Consider the following 19,889-nt stretch of genomic DNA (forward strand, 5'->3'; position numbering starts at 1 on the left):
TTTCGTCCGCCCCAGGGCTCTTCCTCTCGTTGGAGGTCCGCACGTTGCATTTGTTGCTCTTAAAAAGGACATTTAACGTGTGTGCAACCACATTTAGGATGCATTAAGTAGTATGGAAGAGTTTCTGGCAGAGTTTGAGGAGCTGAGCAGTGTTGTGAGTCACATTTCATTACCTGTAGTGACTGGGCTGGGGTTAGACCAATGCACAATTGTCAGTGTCACGGCTTAGTTACCGCACTAGTGATCCTCAGTTCGTATTATTGAGGTGGCAGTGAGGGAATTTAAATTCTGTGAAATAAAAGCCTGTAGTTACTTTTCCTCCACGACCTTGCAACTTCCGGACTGACCTGTCCATCAGGGAATGGGATCTGCTCTCCTTACCCTGCATGGTTTCTGTGCGACCCCCCCAGTCCACAGATTCTTAACCGCCCTCTGAAAAGGACTAAAAAAAACATTTAGCGTTGGACAATAAACGTTTCTCAAGTCGTCCTTTCGGCACAGGAGGACTAGTTAATCCAGTTCACGTCGGCTCTCAGCGTATTCTCAAGTACAACTTCCTTGGTATACAAGTGATTGTAGAGCTATCTTGATATATCTCTATTACACGTTACCAAACTTACAGTGCATAGATAGTTGCAGAATAACTCCCACCATTTTGATCTCAAGAGCTGTATGAGAAATTTGATGTCAAATCCTTCATGGAGATGCAATGGGGGCAGTGAGAGGTGTTGGCATATTGTGTATATTGTAAATTCATATTTGCTGCTTTTTGACTGCATTAATGATGGAATAAAATGTTAAGTTTGAAAAATGCCTGATTAGGTTTATGTTTGTGGGTTATACTGTGCATCAGGATTGCTACACTTTTAGAGGTGTGGTTTATCATAATTTGATAATGACTCTTATTTTCTTGGATTGGCTTGCAGAATGTTAAATGGCTCCAGAATTTGTACAGGTTTACGGAAGAGAATCTCCTTCCTCTAGTGTATTCTGAAATTACTTGCAAGGAGCTGAGCAGCTGTCTTTTGAAATGCCTGTGCAGAGTTTGTCTCAATTCCAGTAATCCCTGCTGCCAACAAGGAGAAGATGGACTTATTCTTCCTTTAAACTACAGGTATTGCACACAACAAATCAAATGTTTGGCAGAGTAGTTTCATATATACAGCGTTTCTAAATGCCATTATTCATTTTTCTTGTTTTTACCTAGTACATTTATATAACTTTAGTTCATAAAACATAGAATTAGTACAGCACAGGAACAGGCCCTTTGACCCACAATGTCTGTGCTAGTTCAATTGCTGAATTTTGCAGTTTCCAAGCTTCAGAGCATTCAGTTTAAACTGATGCTTGAATTTGAGTCCTAGGGCTTGCTTTCATTCATCTGTGCCAGTTATTATGCATTTTGCTCCAACTTAGGCAGTTTTTCTAGATGCTGTGTAGCTCTTGAGCAAAATATGTTAGTGTGACATGGAAGACCCCCGAAACCCTTGGTCTTAATCAAGTATTCTGATATCTGCTTACGTAGCTGAGTCTCCTTTTGTTTGAAAATGCTCCTGTAAAGAGCTACAATATGTTTTACACATTGAAATTCCTATGTAAATACATGTTATTATCACCATTATCAGGCATGATCTTCTAGGGACACACATGAACCATTGAAATACTAATTAAATGCTGTAATGAAGGGACCATGTGCAAGGATGAAATATTTGAACTGGTGTTCTCTGTCACCTGTATTTATTTTATTTTGCAAAGTATCTGCCATGTGCTGGCTAATTCAATGCAGTATTTTTTTCATAATATTTGGATTCGCTGCTATTCAACGTACACATTTCTCATCTTTGGTTTTCAGTTAGCAATGTTGGATTTCTTTATCTGCCAACGCATTCAGTGCTGAATATTGCTATTCATCTAGGAGCAGGAACAAGAAAATGGACAATTTGATTCCAAATTTCTTGACTGTACACAGGAGACAGGGAAAATACATGAATGCTGGAAAACTGAAAGGGTGCTGAGAGTGTAGAGTGAGCTAATTTGCCTCTGGTTGACATGAAACTTGTCAATAGAAGCAGTGTAGGTAGGCTTCAAATCAGCTACATGGGTGTCACTAAAGTGGAGAGAGGCTCTCTCACGAAAATAGGAAGAGGGAGGTGAAGGTCAAGGCTTCAATTATTTAACTACTTTTGAAAAGTTGAATATCAGCTATTAAATTGATTGCAGATTGGCTCCATTTACTTGCCCTATAACTGAAGATGATTATGTTGCAGGTTTATCTCTCTCTCTGAGCTACAATCACAGCAGAAGAGCCCATGTTGTAGTCATCTAACGTGGAGCACCAGTCAGTTCGAGCAATGGACTCTGGACAAAGAAAGCTTTCTAGTTGGTCACAAGGCACTCAGTAGAACAAACTTGTTGCTGTGTGGTTTCCTGACAGACAAGATCTGTATTACCCAAGGTACTTCAGAGGGTACAGGACACTGGAGTGATGGAAACTTGTACCTGCAGAGCAAGAATGGATTCATTCCTTGTGAGGTAAATAGAAACTTAATTGGCTGAGATTGTTCTGCAGACTGGTTTTGCAGCAATTACTTTTGGTGTCTTATCAAGTTTATGGGATTAGGGAATGGTGGAAAGTAACAATACTATTTGTTTTCAAGAGTGGGAAATTAGTTAAATTGAACAAATCCTTAATGGGTAAATTGAAAGTATCATTGGTTTCTTTGGCAACCATTCTTACATAGAAATGAGATATCATTTCTTTAAGAAATGTACTTTTTGATGCGGTGGAATCTGTCTATGACAATCATTTGGACCTCAAATAAGCAGAGTCAGAAGATGACAGTTGCGCAATTCTCTTGTCAGAGACTGACATTCATTTAAGAGTATGACGAAGTTGTTCAGAGTTCAAATGAGCAGTAAACTAGACATATTGTTTTACATATTTGCAGCTGGTGATCTTCTCGGGTATAAAATTTAAAATCCAACCTTAACTTGAATATTTGTAAATCTTCTACATATCAACCTGCTTATTCAAGTAAGCTGTTGTCTAGCATGTTATCCTTGGCTTTTGGCTGGTGCCCATATAATCCAGCATTGCATGGATCCTGCATGTGTTCACACTTAAAACTTCATTGTCATGAAAAACATATGAGCATGTTTCTGTTCACTTTCCACTTCCAGTCAAACTTGCTTGCTCTCCACAAATTCTCTATCTCCTCAGCCTAGGTTGTCTTTCTATGGATCTATCTATTTGTCCCTTCCAGCAGCATCTTTTCCCAACGCCTGGATGGATGCATCGGCTCTGAGAGCAATTATTTTCTGCAACAGAAACTGGCACACACTGACTTTTTGTGGGCAGCTCCCAAGGGAATTATAAAGTACTCCCGTTTACAACCACTACAGCTGAAATCTGCAGCCACAGACACTGCAGTAAGTGACATGGTTTCAAGTCATTTAAAAAAAAAACTAGTGATCTTAAGAACTGGCAGACTCGGACTCCAGACTGCCCAGAGAGTGAGTGTAGTAGCTGGAACCTCGGAGAACATCTCCATTGTCTCAGGAAACATGGGTGCCAGGGAGGGCTGCAGGTAAAACTGAAATGCAGGGACCTAAGGCCCCCCCCCCCCCCCCCCCCCACCATCCTCTGGCTAATGTACAGTCTCTGGAAAATAAAACTGAAGACCTTAGAGCAAGACTGCAGTACCAGAGGGACATCAGGGACTGTTGTGTACTCTGCTTCACAGAGACATGGCTCACCCTCAGCGCTCTGGACACCAGCCCGAGGGCTTCACCATTCACCTCATGGACCGGACGGTGGCATCAGGTAAAGGCAGAGATTGCTTCATGATTATCTCATTGTGCTGCACAGACGTGGCAGTTCTGTCTCAGTCCTGCTCCCTGACCTGGAACATGTGGCGGTCAAGTGTCATCCGTTTTATCTGCCGAGGGAGTTCTCTGCTGTCATCCTGGTAGCGGTGTACATTCCACCCCGGCAAACGTCAAGCTGGCACTGGAGGAGCCGAGCACCGTGATCAGCATTCACAAGATAGCGCATCCTGATGCCTTCCCGACCATCGTGGGGACTTCAACCAGGCCAGCTTGAAGAAGTCTCTGACAAACTACCACCAACATGTCGCCTGCAGAACCATAGGAGCCAAGGCACTCAATCACTGTTATACCACTATCAAGAACAGTTACCATGCCATCCCACGCCCGCACTTTGGCAAGTCCGATCACCTGGCTGTACTTCTACTCTTGGCACATAGGCAGAGACCAGAGGTGAGGACCGTGAAGGTCTGGTCAAGGGAGGCAAAAGAGCGTTTACTGTTTTGAATCAGTGGACTGGATCATATTCAGCGATTCATCTTCGGATCTGAATGAATATGTCATGGCCGTCACTGACTTCATCAAGACCTGTGTGGATGAGTGTGTGTCGTTGAGAACATACTGAGTTTTCCCAAACCAGAAGCCTGGATGAACCAGGAGATTCGCAGTCTGCTGAGGGCTAGATCTGTGGGGTTCAAGACCGGCGATCCAGAACCCTAAGAGAAGTCCAGGTACAACCTACAGAAGGCCATCATGAGAGCGAAAAGGCAATTCCATGTGAAGTTAGAGACACAATCGGAGGCACGACAGCTGTGGCAGGGTTTGCATGCCATTACTTCCTATAAGGCGAAACCTAACAGCATAAGTGGCAGCGATGCTTCACTCCCTGATGAGCTCAACGCCTTTTATGCACGCTTTGAAAGGGAGAATAACACTACACCTGTGCGAATCCCCACAGCTTCTGGCCACCCTGTGATCTCTGTCTCAGAGGCCAATGTCCGAATATCCTTCAAGAGGGTGAACCCTTGTAAGGTGTCAGGCCCCGGTGGTGTATCTGGCAGGGTACTGAAAATCTGTGCCAACCAACTAGCTGGAGTGTTCATTGACATCCTCAACCTCTCCCTGCTGCAGTCAGAGGTTCCCACCTGCTTCAAAAGGGCATCAATCATACCAGTGCCCAAGAAGGGCAAGGTGAGCTGCCTCAGTGACTATCACCTGGTAGTACTCACATCTACTGTGATGGAGTGCTTTGAGAGGTTGGTCCTGACTAGAGTTAACTCCTGCCTGAGCAAGGACCTGGACCCACTGCAATTTGCCTACCACCACAACAGGTCTACAGCGGACACAATCTCACTGACTCTCCACTTGGCTTTGGAGCATCTAGACAACAGCAAGATGTACGTCAGGCTGATGTTTATTGATTGCAGCTTGGCGTTCAGCACCATCATCCCCTCAGTACTAATCAATAAGCTTCAAAACCTGGGCCTCTGTACCTCCCTCTGCAACTGGATCCTCAACTTGCTTATTGGGAGACCACAGTCAGTGTGGGTCTGTAGCAACATCTCTTCCTCGCTGACAGTCAACACAGGGTGCATGCTAAGCCCGCTGCTCTACTCTCTCTACACTCATGACTGTGGCTAGGCACAGCTCAAACGCCATCTATAAATTCGCCAATGACACCACTGTTGTTGGCAGAATCTCAGATGGCGATGAGGAGGCGTACGGGAGTGAGATAGATCGGCTGGTTGAGTGGTGGGTGTCGACATCTCAGAGGATCTATCTTGGGCCTAACACATTGATGCAGTCACGAAGAAGGCACATCAGTGGCTCTACTTCATTAGGAGTTTGAGGAGATTTGGTACGTCACCAAAGACTTGCAAATTTCTACAGATGTACGGTGGAGAGCATTCTGACTGGTTGCGTCATCACCTATGGAGGCTGCAATGCGCAGGATTGCAAGAGGCTGCAGAGGGTTGTAGACTCAGCCAGCTCTATCACGGGCACAATTCTTCCTACCATCGAGGACATCTTCAAGAGGCAGCGCCTCAAGAAGGCAGCATCCATCCTTAAGGACCCTCTCCATCCGGGACCTGCCCTCTTCACGTTACTATCATTGGGGAGGAGGTACAGGAGCCTGAAGACCCACACTCGACATTTCAGGAACAGCTTCTTCCCCTTCACCATCAGATTTCTGGACAGTCCATGAACACTACCTTGTTATTCCTCTTTTGCACTATTTATTATTTATGTAACATAGTAATTTTTATGTCTTACACTGTACTACTGCCGCAAAACAAGAAATTTCACGACACGTATCAGTTATAATAAACCTGATTCTGATTCTGGGCTTAGTGTCAGCAAAATGGCCGAGTACTTGACATCAAGCTATAAAATGCTGAGCCAGCCTGAGCAAGCCACCCCTAATATTTTTCATACCTAAGCTAAACCCAACACATTGGCAGGTCCTACTATGCTTGAGATGGGTAGCCCAGTTCTACCCACAGTAATACAAAATGTGAGGTGAGGCTGAACAGTGTTTTGCATGTGTGTGTTTTTCAATTGCTCATCACTACTGCTCACCTGACCTCCAGCATGTTTCTAGACTTCCAAGTCCGAGCTATGACCAGCAAATCAAATGCACTGGGGAGACAAGAGAATGCAGATGCTGGAATCTGGAGCAAAAAAAAACAAAGGGCTGCAACAACTCAGTGGGTCAGGTAGCATCTATACAGGGAAGTGGACAGTCAACATTTCAGATCGAGACCCTTCATTCAGTCCAGGTCCCGAAATGTCGACTGTCCATTTCCCTCCACAAATGCTGCCTGACCTACTGAGTTCCTCCAGCAGTTTTTAATCTTAAATCAAGTGCACTCCTTGGCAGTCTATCAGACACCTGATCAGTAAAACTAATAAGGAATGTACATATTTAAATGAAATGGCAAAATCAACTTGAGCTTTATATCCGTGTGATATGGTAAACACTCTGGATTCTACTCCATACAAAGCCAATAGGCTGTTGATGGCCATAGGATGCCCTTTGGCCAAAATTGGAGAAAGTCAAGTGTTCTTACTTAATCTGTAGCAGCTTCAAGTTTGTGAATTTTCATAGAAATTGGAAAACTTCTTATTTATAGATTGGGGGCTGGTTATTGATCTGGCATGATAAGTAAATTAAGTACAAGTCCACTTTCCAGTAAAATCAAATGTGTAAATTGTGTGAATGATTGAAGTTCAGGAGATGGAAAAGAATGGAAATGCCATGTTTTATTTTCCTGAAAAAAAAGTACCAGGAATGAGAGCAATCACTTTCTGCAAAATAAACTGGCTCATAGTGCTTGCAAACTGCCAGAGTACTTCATGAAACTATTAAATACTGTTGGGGTTAGGTCAAGTACATAACAAAAAAAATCAAATCCTCAGGATTGGCTTAAACAGGCTAGCTCTGTATGTGATTTTAGGTGGCAAAAATCTAGCAACAGAATTCTTGCCCATCTCCTAACCCTAAGTTAAGCATTCAAGCAAATTGTATATTTAATTTTATCAGGGAATGGAGTTGTATGTAAAGACTTCTACTAGATCGATTATGCCACCATCTATGAAACTGAAGCTTTCCAATTCCAATTTAAGTAGCCTCTGTGAAGCAACGTTTGTTATGAATGTGCAGATAAGGGTCTGAAACAGTCACTTCTTACCACTGAGCTTTTAGAGTTTGTACACGTTTTATTTAATATGAAACTTGTAATAATATTTATATTTACCATTTTTTTTCATGATGCAATTTTTTTATTAGATTCTTGAACTGGATCTGCAATGGTTGGAGCATTTGGTACTGTTTCCGAGCTGGACTTATATTCCTCTGAGTGGTGGAGGTTCAAGACCCAGAGGGCTATCAGCTGGTTATCTTGAAATAAATGAAGCCCCTTACCTTGTGCTTCCAAAACAGTCAGTTGGGAACTTTTTGGAACCAAGAGCCCTCAATGTATTACTGCCCGATGTAGCTATACATCTCCTGGACAAAGAGTAAGATCTGCATAAGGAAAGATGCTATGCTTTCACTTAAACTATTTTTTTCGCTGATTTTTGTGGCAATTATTTCTTTCATGTATCTTGACTGCAAAAACTGATTATCAATGCAATTGTTCATTTCATGTGGTGGTTTGCAAAATGGTGTCTTTAAACAAAAAATTGATGGTTTGTGACATTCCTCTTTAATCTGATGCAGTCAGAACAACTCAGGAATAGTTCAGACTACATATTGATCCTTTCTGTACAGAAGAGTGAAGTAAATATCCATGACTTTAATCCTTCTAAGTAAGTTTAAAGAAACCTCACAATTTTCCCATTTTAGACATTAAGTAGTGTTTTGAAAACGCATATTAATTCTAGCTCCCCTCAACTCTAAATTTAAGAGCTGCATGATGGTAAACTTCACCTGACAGTGGATTTCCAGATAACTACTAATTCATCAATCAAATCCCACAGCCTTGGCAAAATTAAAAAGCTCAAAATAGAAAACAGAATTTTACAATTAATCCATGCAACTAAGTCATTAGTGTTTAATTTTATTTGTATTTCTGGAAGACTTCTGAGAAATGGAAGTGAATTCATTCACTATATTGTTTTTGAGAATTTATTAACAGATTTATGATTCCTTATCTTACAACTTTCTATTTGAAATGCAAAACACCTTTGCCCAAAATGAAGTTTTGTGTTTAAAAACAGTCTGATTGAACTTTGTGAGGAAAGAAAGCAAATTATGAAAAAGAAAGGAGACAATGCATTAATTCTGCTCTGAAGCAGATGAAACACTTGAAAGTGGTTTAGGAAGTCAACAGGCTTGCTGTATGATCAAAATAAAAAGTTACTAAACAAAAATGTGGTTACGGAGCTCATTGCATGAAAGGGTGGTAGAGGTAGAAATCTCTGGTACATTATAGAGAGATTCAGCATGTAAACAGGTCCATGGATCCACTGAGTCCTTGCCAACCATCAAGCACCCAAGGTGTTGTGTCAAACTAATTAAGCTAACGACACTTAACTGCTTATGCCTGCACATAGTCCACATCCTTCCATTCTTTGGATATTCATGTGCCTATCCCAGAGCTTCTTAAATGCCTCTATCGTATTGGCTTCCACCTCCACTCCTGGCAGCACATTCCAGGCACCCACCACTCTCTGTTTAAAATAAAACTTGCCCTACACATCTCCTTTGAACTTTCCTCCTCTCACCTTAAGTGCATGCCCTCTAGTATTAGACATTATGATCCTGGGGAAAAGGTACTGACTTTCTACTCTATCTGTGCCTCTCATAATTTTATAACCTTCTAAAGGTTTCCCCTTAGCCTCTGCTACTCCAGAGAAAATGACCCTAGTTTGTCCAATCTCTCCTTATAGCACCTGCCCTCTAATCCAGGAAGCATCCTGGTAAACCTCTTTTGAACCATCTCCATAGCCTCCACATCCTTCCTAGAATGGGGCAACCAGAATTGAATACAATACGCCAGATGCTGCCTACCCAGAATTTAATAAAGCTGCAACATAACTTCCTGACTCTTGAACTCAATGCTTCAGCTAATAAAGGCAAGCATGTCATATGTCATATGCTTTGGAAGTTGCTTTGTAAGTTTCCCAATACTAAAGACACTAAATATAATGCAGTTAGTGCCTGACGTTTTCTGTTTTTATTCTGGATTTGTGGTTTCTGCAGTTATTTTGATTTTTATTAAGATTTAAGGCACAAATAGTGTGTGGCAATCAGTACCTTCACTAATAAAGTCAAAGTCAGACAGTCAGTTTTGCCCGGAATGATGTTGATCGCCTCGCTATGCTGTAATCCTTTGTTATAAACAGGATGTGACAGTGATTACATTGTCTTTGTCTTTGCCAAGATTTCTTTGCCAAAGAGTGAAGCTGAACATAGCTGGAGAACTTTGCCGCCTCAGCTCAGTTTTGAGCATCCGAGGGAAAATCTTCTTCTTCTTCTTTCTCAGCTCATTTACAACTGATACTTGTCTTCCAGTTGTCATTCAGGTGTGTTTTTTTTTAAATGCTACAAGCAATTTAAATGGAGTTTTTAACTGGACCTTCATCCAATAAATATTATATAATCTAAAATAATTAGAAATGTGTACAGTGATTTGCTTTAATCATAAGTTTTCAGAACAGTTGGCCTTTGAAGAAATGCCAGGAATGCCCAAACTGATCTCACTTTTGTAGTTTTATCATCAAATCATTGTATTTCTTGATGTTTATTGGAGTTGTTTGTGGCTCATTGCTTTCATGGTTTACTAGCAAATTCATTCTAATGTTGAAATCAATGCAATGTCAACAGTTTTCCTTGGGTTGATGTCTCTGTTTACATACTGTCGGATTACTAAAAGAGGTAGCGGAGGGATTCAGACTTGGAGGTGTTCAGTCATAATCCAGCGGATGGTAACTTTGCCGCCTTGGCTTCTCATCCAAGCACACATCCCTAATGCGTTCATTGTCAGTTTCCAGAATTCTATAGATTATGGAATAGTTCTTGTCCATTGGATGTTGGTAAATGTAACATCTGTATTCAAAAAAAGGAGAGAAAATGTTAAACTGTAGTCTAGTTGGCCTAACATCAGTGGTGGAGGAAAATGCTGGAGCCTATTATAACAGAAGTGATAACAGGACACTTAAAAAACATCAGCATAATCAGAAAAGTAAACATGGATATCTGGAAGGGAAATCAAGTTTGCCACGCCACCTAGAGTTTATTTTTGAGGATGTAAATGTAGGATAGTTAAGGGAAAACTAGTGAATGTGCCATATTTAGATTTTCAGAATGTCTTTGAAAGGTTAGTGTGTAAAGTTAAAGGGCATAGTATTGGGGTTAATGTAATGTCCTGGATTAAAAGTGGTTTGACAGATGAGGAAAATGTAGGAAGGAATGGATCTCTTTTGGGGTGGCTGGTGGTAACTAGTAGGGTACCGCAGAGATCAGTGCTCGGGCTGCAACTCTTCAAAATATATTTTAATAGTTTTGATGAGGGACAAAATGTTTTCAAGTTTTCTGAAACAATCGGATAGGATTAGTATGCTGGGTAGGATTGTTAATTGCACAGGATGCAGAGAGGCTTCAAGGTGGCTCAGACAGATTGAGCAAGTGGACAAAAAACAGCAGATGAAAATAAATGTGAAGTTATCCACTTTTGAGGGAAAACAAAAAGACAGTGTATTGTTTAAGTGGTGTTAAACTGGGAATGGTTGATGTGCACCAAGCTTTGGGTCGCCTTGTACAGCAGTCATTAAAGGCAACTGTGCAGTGATGGCCAGCTGTTAAGAAGGCAAGTGATTTGTTGCCCTTCATAGCAAGAGAATTTGAGTGCAGGAGCAAGGATGTCTTGCTACAATTATACAGAGCCTTGATGAAATCACTTTTGGAGAATTGTGTGCCGTCTTGGTCTTCTTAACCTAAAGGATAAACTTGCCACAGAGGGAAGTGCAATGAGGGTTCACCAGACTGATTCCAAAAATAGCAGGTCTGTCTGATAAAGAATCAACTGGCATTTAGAAGAATGAGAGGGGAATCTGATTGGAAAATTACAAAATTCTGACATGGCTAAACAGACTGGATGTAGGGAGGATATTCCCCCTATCTGGGTGTCTATAATGAGGGATCAAGGTCTCAATTTACAGGGCAAGAGATTCAGTACAAGGTGAGGAGGAGTTTCTTCATTGAGGATGATGAATCTGTGGAGTTGGCTTCCACAGAGGATTTTAGATGTCAAGTTACTGAATATATTTAAGAAGGAAATAGATAACTTTTCTAGATGTCAAAGGCATCATGAGGTATGGGGAATACATGGTAATATCATGAGTGCACTCAGCAAACAGTCAGAAGTTACAATGCTATTGTAAAACATAACCCTATTAAAATGAATAAGGGCATACCTACCAGTGATGAAAGCATCTGTTGTGATGTGTGTGTGTTCTGACCTTTTAGACTAGCACACGTCCATGGATCAGTGTGTTGGTCCTAAGCAAAAAAGAGCACATGTACTTCAGATTCTTCTATTCCATTTGGTTACCAATCTGTAGCTTGCAGGGGATAATATTAATGAAGGATGTAGCGTAGTGCAAGAATCATTCTGATATTAACTTACTGTGCTTGTATGAAATCCTTAATGATATTTCATTCTGAATAAACTAGTTAAAGCCCTTTAAATGCATGGTGTTGAATTGTATTCAATATTTTTTGCAATCCAATTGTATCAGTTTAGCAGAATGAGCTACAATAGCTAAATTATTTTAAGCTTTACCACAAATGGAGTACAACAAGTTGCCTACAATAGTCCAAACTTAATTTAGACGACCAAATTTTGTGTATCTTCGTACCTCAGCAAATAATTGCTCACTTGTGACTCATCAGCTTGCAGTGGTTCAAGAATGTCCTCCATGAAGCTAAGTGATTAACAGGCTCCATTTGAGAATTCTTTTACTTTCATTGGCATTAAATGGATATTTTTCATTCTGTTAAACCTGTTCTTTATGACCTCTGAGTAAAATAACATAAAGGGCAGCCTGCTTTTTTTTTGTGTTATTCTTTAACATTGATTAGGTGTCTGATAACACCACCTGGTGCTGGTATTATTTGCTAATTTTACAGCCATTATTTTTCAAGTAATAAACTAAAATGACTAGATGCATTGGAGCATATAGTACAAATCATACTTCCTTATAACACATAATATTCTCATGATTGCACCTTTGTTCTTTTTGTCAAATCAATTACTTGTGGCTTTGATGTGGAAAAAAAGGGAAATTATTTCATGTGTTGTAAATTTTAACTGAATGAGAAATGGATGTTTTCAACTTGAGTTTTCAAATTTCTCTCCTTTTAGGTTCCTGCCAAGCTAATGTGGCACCATTGCCTTGAGGTTTCAAAACAATACATTATAACAAAGGTCTTCGTTTCCAGTCTCCAGGGCACCAATTATAAGGTGTTCGTAGTGTCGTCATCTTCTGACTTCTATATTTATAATGAGGGACTAGTGAAAGAACAAACGCTGGCAGAATTTATGCAAGCTTCAGATACAAATCCAGTGCCACCTCCTTCCAATAAAGAATCTTTGCAGAATAGACCATCAATGGACTGGTCAACTCAAAGCACCATAGAAGAGGTTTTTGAGAACAAAGAATCTAAAATAATTTCTTACCGTGTGAGTATTCTGAGTGGGGATAATGTTAAATTATACAGATGTCAGAAGTTAAGTCTTTGGCTCATTTTGAAATTACCCTCCTCATGAGCTCTTGTACAGTGTCACCTGACTTTGAAGAATGAGCATCTGTTTTGAGTTTAAATGAAATTTGGGGTTTCCACTTGCAGTTTGCAGCACTGTTTTCTGAGAGTTTGTGGTAAAATTAGACCTTGAATGCATGACATTTTAGCAATACCTCTACAATGTCACTCAACGTTCTTCAGTCACATTTATATAGTTGGGTTGGTGAGGATAATGCTTTCCGAAAGAATTGGCCTGATTTTTTGTTCTGTCCCTTGTTCTCTATCATCTTCTGATTGTGGCTTGTACTATCAGAAATCTTCTACAAATGGTTATTAATTATCGTGTCAGCTTTGCTAGAGTTTTGGCAGGCTCTTCAACCACAGGGAACATCACAGTGGGACAGTTGCTGCTTTGGTCTGGTGTTCTTAAATGAGCACTTCACAGCAGAGATTAGATAGCTCTCCAAAGTGAGAATCCAACCAGATTTCCTTCCTCATTCAAGAGGTGCTGCAGCAAGATCCATATTTTCCATCCTATTTCGAACCTTGTCAGTCCAGCTAAGTTACTGGACAGAAGTCCAGATTGGTACTATATTACTGAAGGTTACTTAGTTGTTTATGCCTAATGTTTACATTGAGTCCAATAAAACATTCTTCAATCAACAGGGTACAAAAGGACTTAAATGGAGAGGAGTATATTTAAGAAGGAGAGTTTTTTCTTGCAAGTATGGAACATGTGCTTTAAGATAATATATTACTCTATTCTTCTGCAACAAACCCAGAAGGTGGTTGGCTAATGCCTTCCCATGGCTCCTTTGGTGTTATGAAAGTTGCATGGTGGCAGAGGGTGGCTGCTCGCCAGAATGATCCATCCCTTCCTCTGAGAAAGTGTCTGGCCCTACCTGATCCTTTGATGTGATTACATTTTGAGCTTTCACTGTTGTAAACTGGTGAAGTGTCTCTTTTGGGTGATGCTAACTGGATTGTCAAATCCCTGAATTACTTGGAAGATTGTAAACCGTTGATTAGACAATTAATTATTTTTTTTTAAATTTCAGGGTGTGATAAGTAAAGTATTAAATTTTAGAGCAGGTCTTTATGAACTGGATGGCAAAGTTGGTCTTTGTGTGGCCTACCAGCAGTTAGTGAATTATGGCCGTGGTTTACGTCCTGGAGCACAAGTGGAGGTAAAGATGTTTTTTTTTTCTTCAGCTCTTTATTTTCCTTGTATGATTTATAAAGAACTCCTATCCTGTTTTATCCAGAAAGATTATTGAAGATATTCTGCACCAAACGTAGCTTCATTGTTTGTGCTAATTGTCCGAGTTGGTTCAAAGAATGATTGTACTTTTATTTCTGATAATACTGAACTAAAGCCTTTAGTTCATGTGTATTTCTTGAATAAATGAAACTATAAGATAGCCTCGTGTAAATGTGATACCTGAACGTGTAAATTGCTGAAAGATGATTTATCTGTTGATGTTCAACGAGACTTCATGGGGTTCTGCAGCCCGTTGTCATTTATTGTTTGCTCAAACTAAGCTCCACAGTATTTTATACTGGAAGAGAAAGGAAGGGAAACTATATGTTTTTACAAAACTGCTTTGAAGAGCTGTTAACTTAGAAATGAATCATCTTTTCCTGAAAAAGACTTGCTCATGTTTCTCCAGGGATACTCTTGACATTGCTTGTTGATCAGCTGACAGACCTTTGACACTGACTTGATTAAGCAAGCATTTTGCTTTCCTCTGAGGATTGCAAAATGCTCCATCTTGTGGTCTAGCCAGGAGTTTGCAATATCCATTTGCTGAGAAGAAATGACTTCTAGTGAAAAATTTGGAGGTTGCTGCATTGAAAATGATTAGTAATGTACTTCTCCCATTTTACATGTCAAGCATTGGAAATTTAAGACATAACATCTGTGCAGTTAATCATTTCTTTATATTATTGGCAGTGTGTAACATTTAATAATATTTCATGCATCCATTGTTTTTGTTTTCATTTGTTTTCAGTAAAGTATAATCAGCTGTGGAATTTTGGTACCATATTCACTTCAAATGTGAAGTAACTAATTGAGTACAGTTTTGGCCTTCTGAAACTCCCCCACCAAAGCGAACTTGATCCTGTGAACAATGCTTGAAAGAGTTGACACACATCTTCTTTAAAAGTCCAAATCTGCAGTGTCTTTGTTCACTAATTGTCTGTATCAAATCTGAAACTGTAAATGTTGAGATCCAGATTGGTTTATTTTTGTTATTTCTTTTTGTAGGTCTCTGATGCCCACATGCATGTGAAGATAGCTGACCATCTCCCACAAATCATGCTCTGCTGCTGTCTGAGGAGCACTTTGCAAATCAAAGGATTTTCTCGGCTAAGTACAGGATATCATCCCTTCTCTCCCAGTTGCAACATATACATCAGCCTGCTGTTCAAGTATAATCTGGATCTGCCCAGTTATTTGTGGCTAGTTCATGTTATAGACACACTTGTACAAAGGTAAAACTTGGAACAAGCCACTGTTGAATTGAACGAATAAGCCTGGTCCATCTGTGTGTGCAAGCACACAGAAAAATTGTGCAAATTAGACTCTTTTCACTGTAGCTTACTAAGTTTCCCATGCTTGAATTAACTTCCTATAATTTTCTGCCTTGAAACTTGATTTTTTTTTTAACCCCCATTATCTTTGGACTGCTGAATTTGGTCTGTTCAGATGCAACCAAGGGAAAATGCAGTGGATATATTAATGAAGTACAGTGCTTGGACTAGAAGTTGAGGTTTTTTTAAACATTTTCCAAACTCTAAGATGGTTTGAGTATCTGATTAGGCATATATTGCAGCTGTGCATTTTACAACTTTTACATTCTTTTGTCAGTGTTCTCATTCCTTACTGCCATCATTTCAGAGTTTTTGTGAACAAAGGACGATGTTCTCCCTCCCTAACTGCCTTGATTGATCAGATGAACTTGTTTATAGCATATCCCCAGTGCAACCCCAGCCTTGCCCTATCAGAAAGATTCCCTTTCTCCTACCCATTCATCCCTGCAACTTAATACTAATTTTCTCTCCAGTTCTGAGGAAGAGTTTTCAACCTGAAATGATCACTCTTTTTCTCTTTCACAGATGCTGTCTGTCATGCTGAGTATTTCCAGCATTTTCTGTTTTTATTTTCAATTTTGAATGTATATCTTTGTACATATCTAACACCCGAATGTATTCTTTCTTCCTCCACTAGACGTGAATAAATTCAGGTGGTTGCATGGTTGTTGATTTTAATCACATAGATTTTATTTAGCTTTCTGAATGATGTTTCTCTCCTCCCTTCTGTGTTCTGCTAATATTTTGAAGTCCTTGTTTTCTACAAGGATTACTTGTGTGTGTAAACCAGATAATTTCATTGTTACATCTAACATTTAGGCTTTCTGCAAATATATGACAATTTTTTTTTTCTTTGCTTCACTGTTTTCTATTATATTGTAGAAAAAGTGAATTAATTATTTAAAGGCAGAAATGAAAATAAATCTGTAACTAACCACCAATTTTACACAAGGTCACTGTCATCTTCTTTGTTCTATATTGTAGGTTTTGCCCTTGCTTTACTTCACAAAAACACATGCTAAAGTGTGGAAGTGATGCTGGCATCATTGGAACATTTTTTAGCTCAATTCTGAACTATACTAAGTGGAATTTACCTAAACCAACAAGGGACATATACCAGGAGATCCTGGCTGAGTCGCATCACTGTCCTGTTAAGGAGGTATTTTTGTGTTCTGTTTTGCCAGCTTGCTGTACAATGCATTACATACTTAATTGATAGTTAACCTTTTATACAATGATTTCAGTGTTTCAGATCATTTCCTCTTTTCCATCAACCACACCCCAGCCTTATCAACCCTACCTACATTCCTTTTTCCTCTGCTAACTTCATTTAATGTGGGAGTTGATTCCATGGAAGCTCTGAATACCTTGCCCCTTTGGTTACTCTTCACCAAGTATCTTGGTTAAACAAGTTCTGTTTGGAGACCATCAGAATGAGACCAAACCTGTTTTTGTTATTTAGATAGGCATGCGTTGTGAACCAGAGTTCCAGAACATTTTCCTAGATACAGACCCTCTGCTGATCATCAGCTGAATATTGAAGGAATTGATCTTGCATCAGCTGCCATTGTAAGATTCAAGAGTAACTCGTAGAATTTGAATACTGTCTACCATTTAAATCTGCTTTCATAAAAGTTGTTTGATATTTTTGATTGTTTTCTTATTTCAGTTTTCATCTAGGTTTAGTCTTTTGCTGAATTTTATGGTGCTGGGATTTTAAACAGAAGGATGATAATTTTAAATTGAGATACTTATACACCAGGAAAAATTGAACCTGCCTGCTAGGGTTCTACCTCCATCCCTTCAATGTCCTCATGCCCTCATTTAATCAACTTCCTGTATTCTACAACCATTGACCATTCTCGCTACCTTTTTGTTGTTTGCCTTCCCTTCACCTGTCTGACCCTGACTGCTATACCTTCACTTGTCTTGACTCCTTTTCTGGAATTTTGATCCTAAGGTTTTCCACCTCCCCTCTCCTCCAAGTCTGTCCTTAAAACCCACTCCCGTGAACCTGCTGCTTTGCACCTCCTGAAATAGTTTGGGACACTTTCCTATGTATATTGCACTATCATGTTCAGGTTATTAAACTCTTTGGTGGTTTTCTTCTGCAGATAATCGAGCCTTGTTTTCGCAAGTTCTATGTGCGATTTCCCTTCCTTACCATGTAGTTCTGATTAAAGGATCCTACCAGACTTTTCTAATGTCTTTTAAAAAAAAATGCTGAATAATCTGCTATGTCTCTGACACTTTAAATTTTTCTGTCTGATTTCCTGATCTCATTGAATGGCAGAGCAGGATCAAGGCACCAAGTGGTCTAGATCTGCCCCTAACTTGTATGTCTGAATGGCATGCTTCATCCTCTTGGTCAGCGTTGTTAACATTTTAGCTTTCTTTTTGTGGTTTTTGCTTAACTTGTGGCATGAACAACCTTTGATAATTTCATTTTTCTTTAGATCTCGCATCTGAATATTCAGTGCCAGACACCATCTTTGGCCGAAGTGTTATCCATCGCTGAAGAACGAGCTTGGAAATTTCTTGACTTGTCCTCCTTGTTGCCAGATAATGAGAAAAAACATCTGGTAGCTTCGCAGCTCAATAGTAAGCTTGCTTGGTCGTTTGAAGTCTTAAAACCTGAAGATTTCCAACCCCAGATGGTACATTTTTTTTATTGATAGCAACATTAATTAAACCTAATGCCAATGATTTTTATTAATAGTTTGCTAAATCATTGTAAGTTGACGTTACCCAAGAAGCTAAACACTATACTTGACTGGCATCTCATCAGCTGCCCTAAACATTCACCACTGGCACGTCATGGCAACATTGTGTGTCCTCTACAAAATGCCCTGCAGCTACATGCCTTGTCTGCTTGGAAAATGCCCCTTAAGTCCATGATCTCTGCCATCAGGAAAGGTGAAGGCAGCAAATACATGGGGACCTGACAGGTTCTTCTCCAAGTCGTACAATATCTTGACTGGGAAATACACCAGTACTTCTTCATGGTCACTGTTTAAATCCTGGTACATTCTACTTAAGAGAGTACCTTGACCAGTACTACTACGACAGTTCAAGAAAGTGGCTCACCTCTGTCTCCTCAAGAACAATTAGGCAGAAGCAATACATGCTGCCCTTGCCAGTAATGTCTACATCATCAAAAATGAATAAATAAGGCTAAATGAATATTAATAGAAGCATTCCCATCTGCTTTGCCATTTCATGAGGTGATGACTGATCCTTTAACTCCAAATGATATGCTTGGCAGATCTATGTGTTCCTTGATTACCTTAAGTGTCCACGACAGGCCATTCAAAGCTATTTTGAGGCAGCAATTTCTATATTTTTGTCCCAGACCCAGCTGGCTGACACTTCCTCTGATGTTCTAGACCCTCCAATCAGAGGAACCAACTCTCAACATTTACTTTGCAAATATTCCTCAGAATCTTATACCTTTCAGAGGTAACCTAAGCTCTATTGTAGGCCCAATCTCCAAAGGATAGTCCTCTCAACCTTAAACTCCTCTGCCTTTAATGAAAAGTGTGGTTTGTCCTTGGGTATGAAGATCAAAACTACACATTATTTGGGCTGTTGTCTCTCCAAAGTCCTGTACCATTACAAGAAGACTTTGCAAGTCTTGTTTTCCAAACCCCTTCCAATAAGGACCAACATCCCATTTGTTTCCATAATTGTTCAGGCTACCTAAATGTTAACTTTCTATGTTTCGCGTACTAGTACACCCTGAACCATATGTATCCAGGCATCTTTTAGCTTCTTATCATTTAAAGCACAATCTCACCTTGCTGTGATTGAAAATACCATTTTACAAGGTTGGAGCCTTCCTTTTATAAAAATGAGCACCTGTTACATGAATAGAAAGTTTTAAAAACTCTGAGGTCACATTTCATGCCCTGCCCATAAGTATGATGCACTCTACAACCAATGACTCAATCTCCTAGCTCTACTATAATATTACAGTTTTTCTACACAAAGTATGAAAGAAGAAAGGTTTATGCTGTTTACAATCCAAAAGTGAAGTTATCTCCCTTGCTTAAGGAGCAAGAAAGCTGCTGTCTGTTGTAGCATTGACCCTTTGGATCAAGCGATCCCAAGTTTGATATCTGATCTCAGCAAAATTAACTGATCGCTTGGTGTTCAAGGTAAAGAGGGGAAAAATCAGCAAATATTTCTACATCTGATCACAACTGGTGACTTCTGTGTA

At 39.8% G+C, this 19,889-nt stretch overlaps 1 protein-coding gene across 1 annotated transcript in view; it reads left to right on the forward strand.

Annotated features, from left to right (window-relative positions):
• Window positions 1-19,889, forward strand: part of LOC127583871 (CST complex subunit CTC1-like) — a 42,300-nt gene continuing 22,411 nt past the window's right edge. Inside the window, exons 1-10 of the mRNA XM_052040265.1 lie at window positions 1-154; window positions 927-1,114; window positions 2,268-2,532; window positions 7,616-7,845; window positions 9,714-9,855; window positions 12,696-13,013; window positions 14,134-14,262; window positions 15,345-15,571; window positions 16,655-16,829; window positions 18,127-18,327. Coding sequence (XP_051896225.1) covers window positions 113-154; window positions 927-1,114; window positions 2,268-2,532; window positions 7,616-7,845; window positions 9,714-9,855; window positions 12,696-13,013; window positions 14,134-14,262; window positions 15,345-15,571; window positions 16,655-16,829; window positions 18,127-18,327 — 1,917 coding nt within the window. The 5' untranslated portion in view covers window positions 1-112. The remainder of the gene's footprint in view (window positions 155-926; window positions 1,115-2,267; window positions 2,533-7,615; window positions 7,846-9,713; window positions 9,856-12,695; window positions 13,014-14,133; window positions 14,263-15,344; window positions 15,572-16,654; window positions 16,830-18,126; window positions 18,328-19,889) is intronic.

Source organism: Pristis pectinata, chromosome 28 (assembly GCF_009764475.1).
Source record: "Pristis pectinata isolate sPriPec2 chromosome 28, sPriPec2.1.pri, whole genome shotgun sequence".
In the NCBI taxonomy this organism is placed as follows: Eukaryota; Metazoa; Chordata; class Chondrichthyes; order Rhinopristiformes; family Pristidae; genus Pristis; species Pristis pectinata.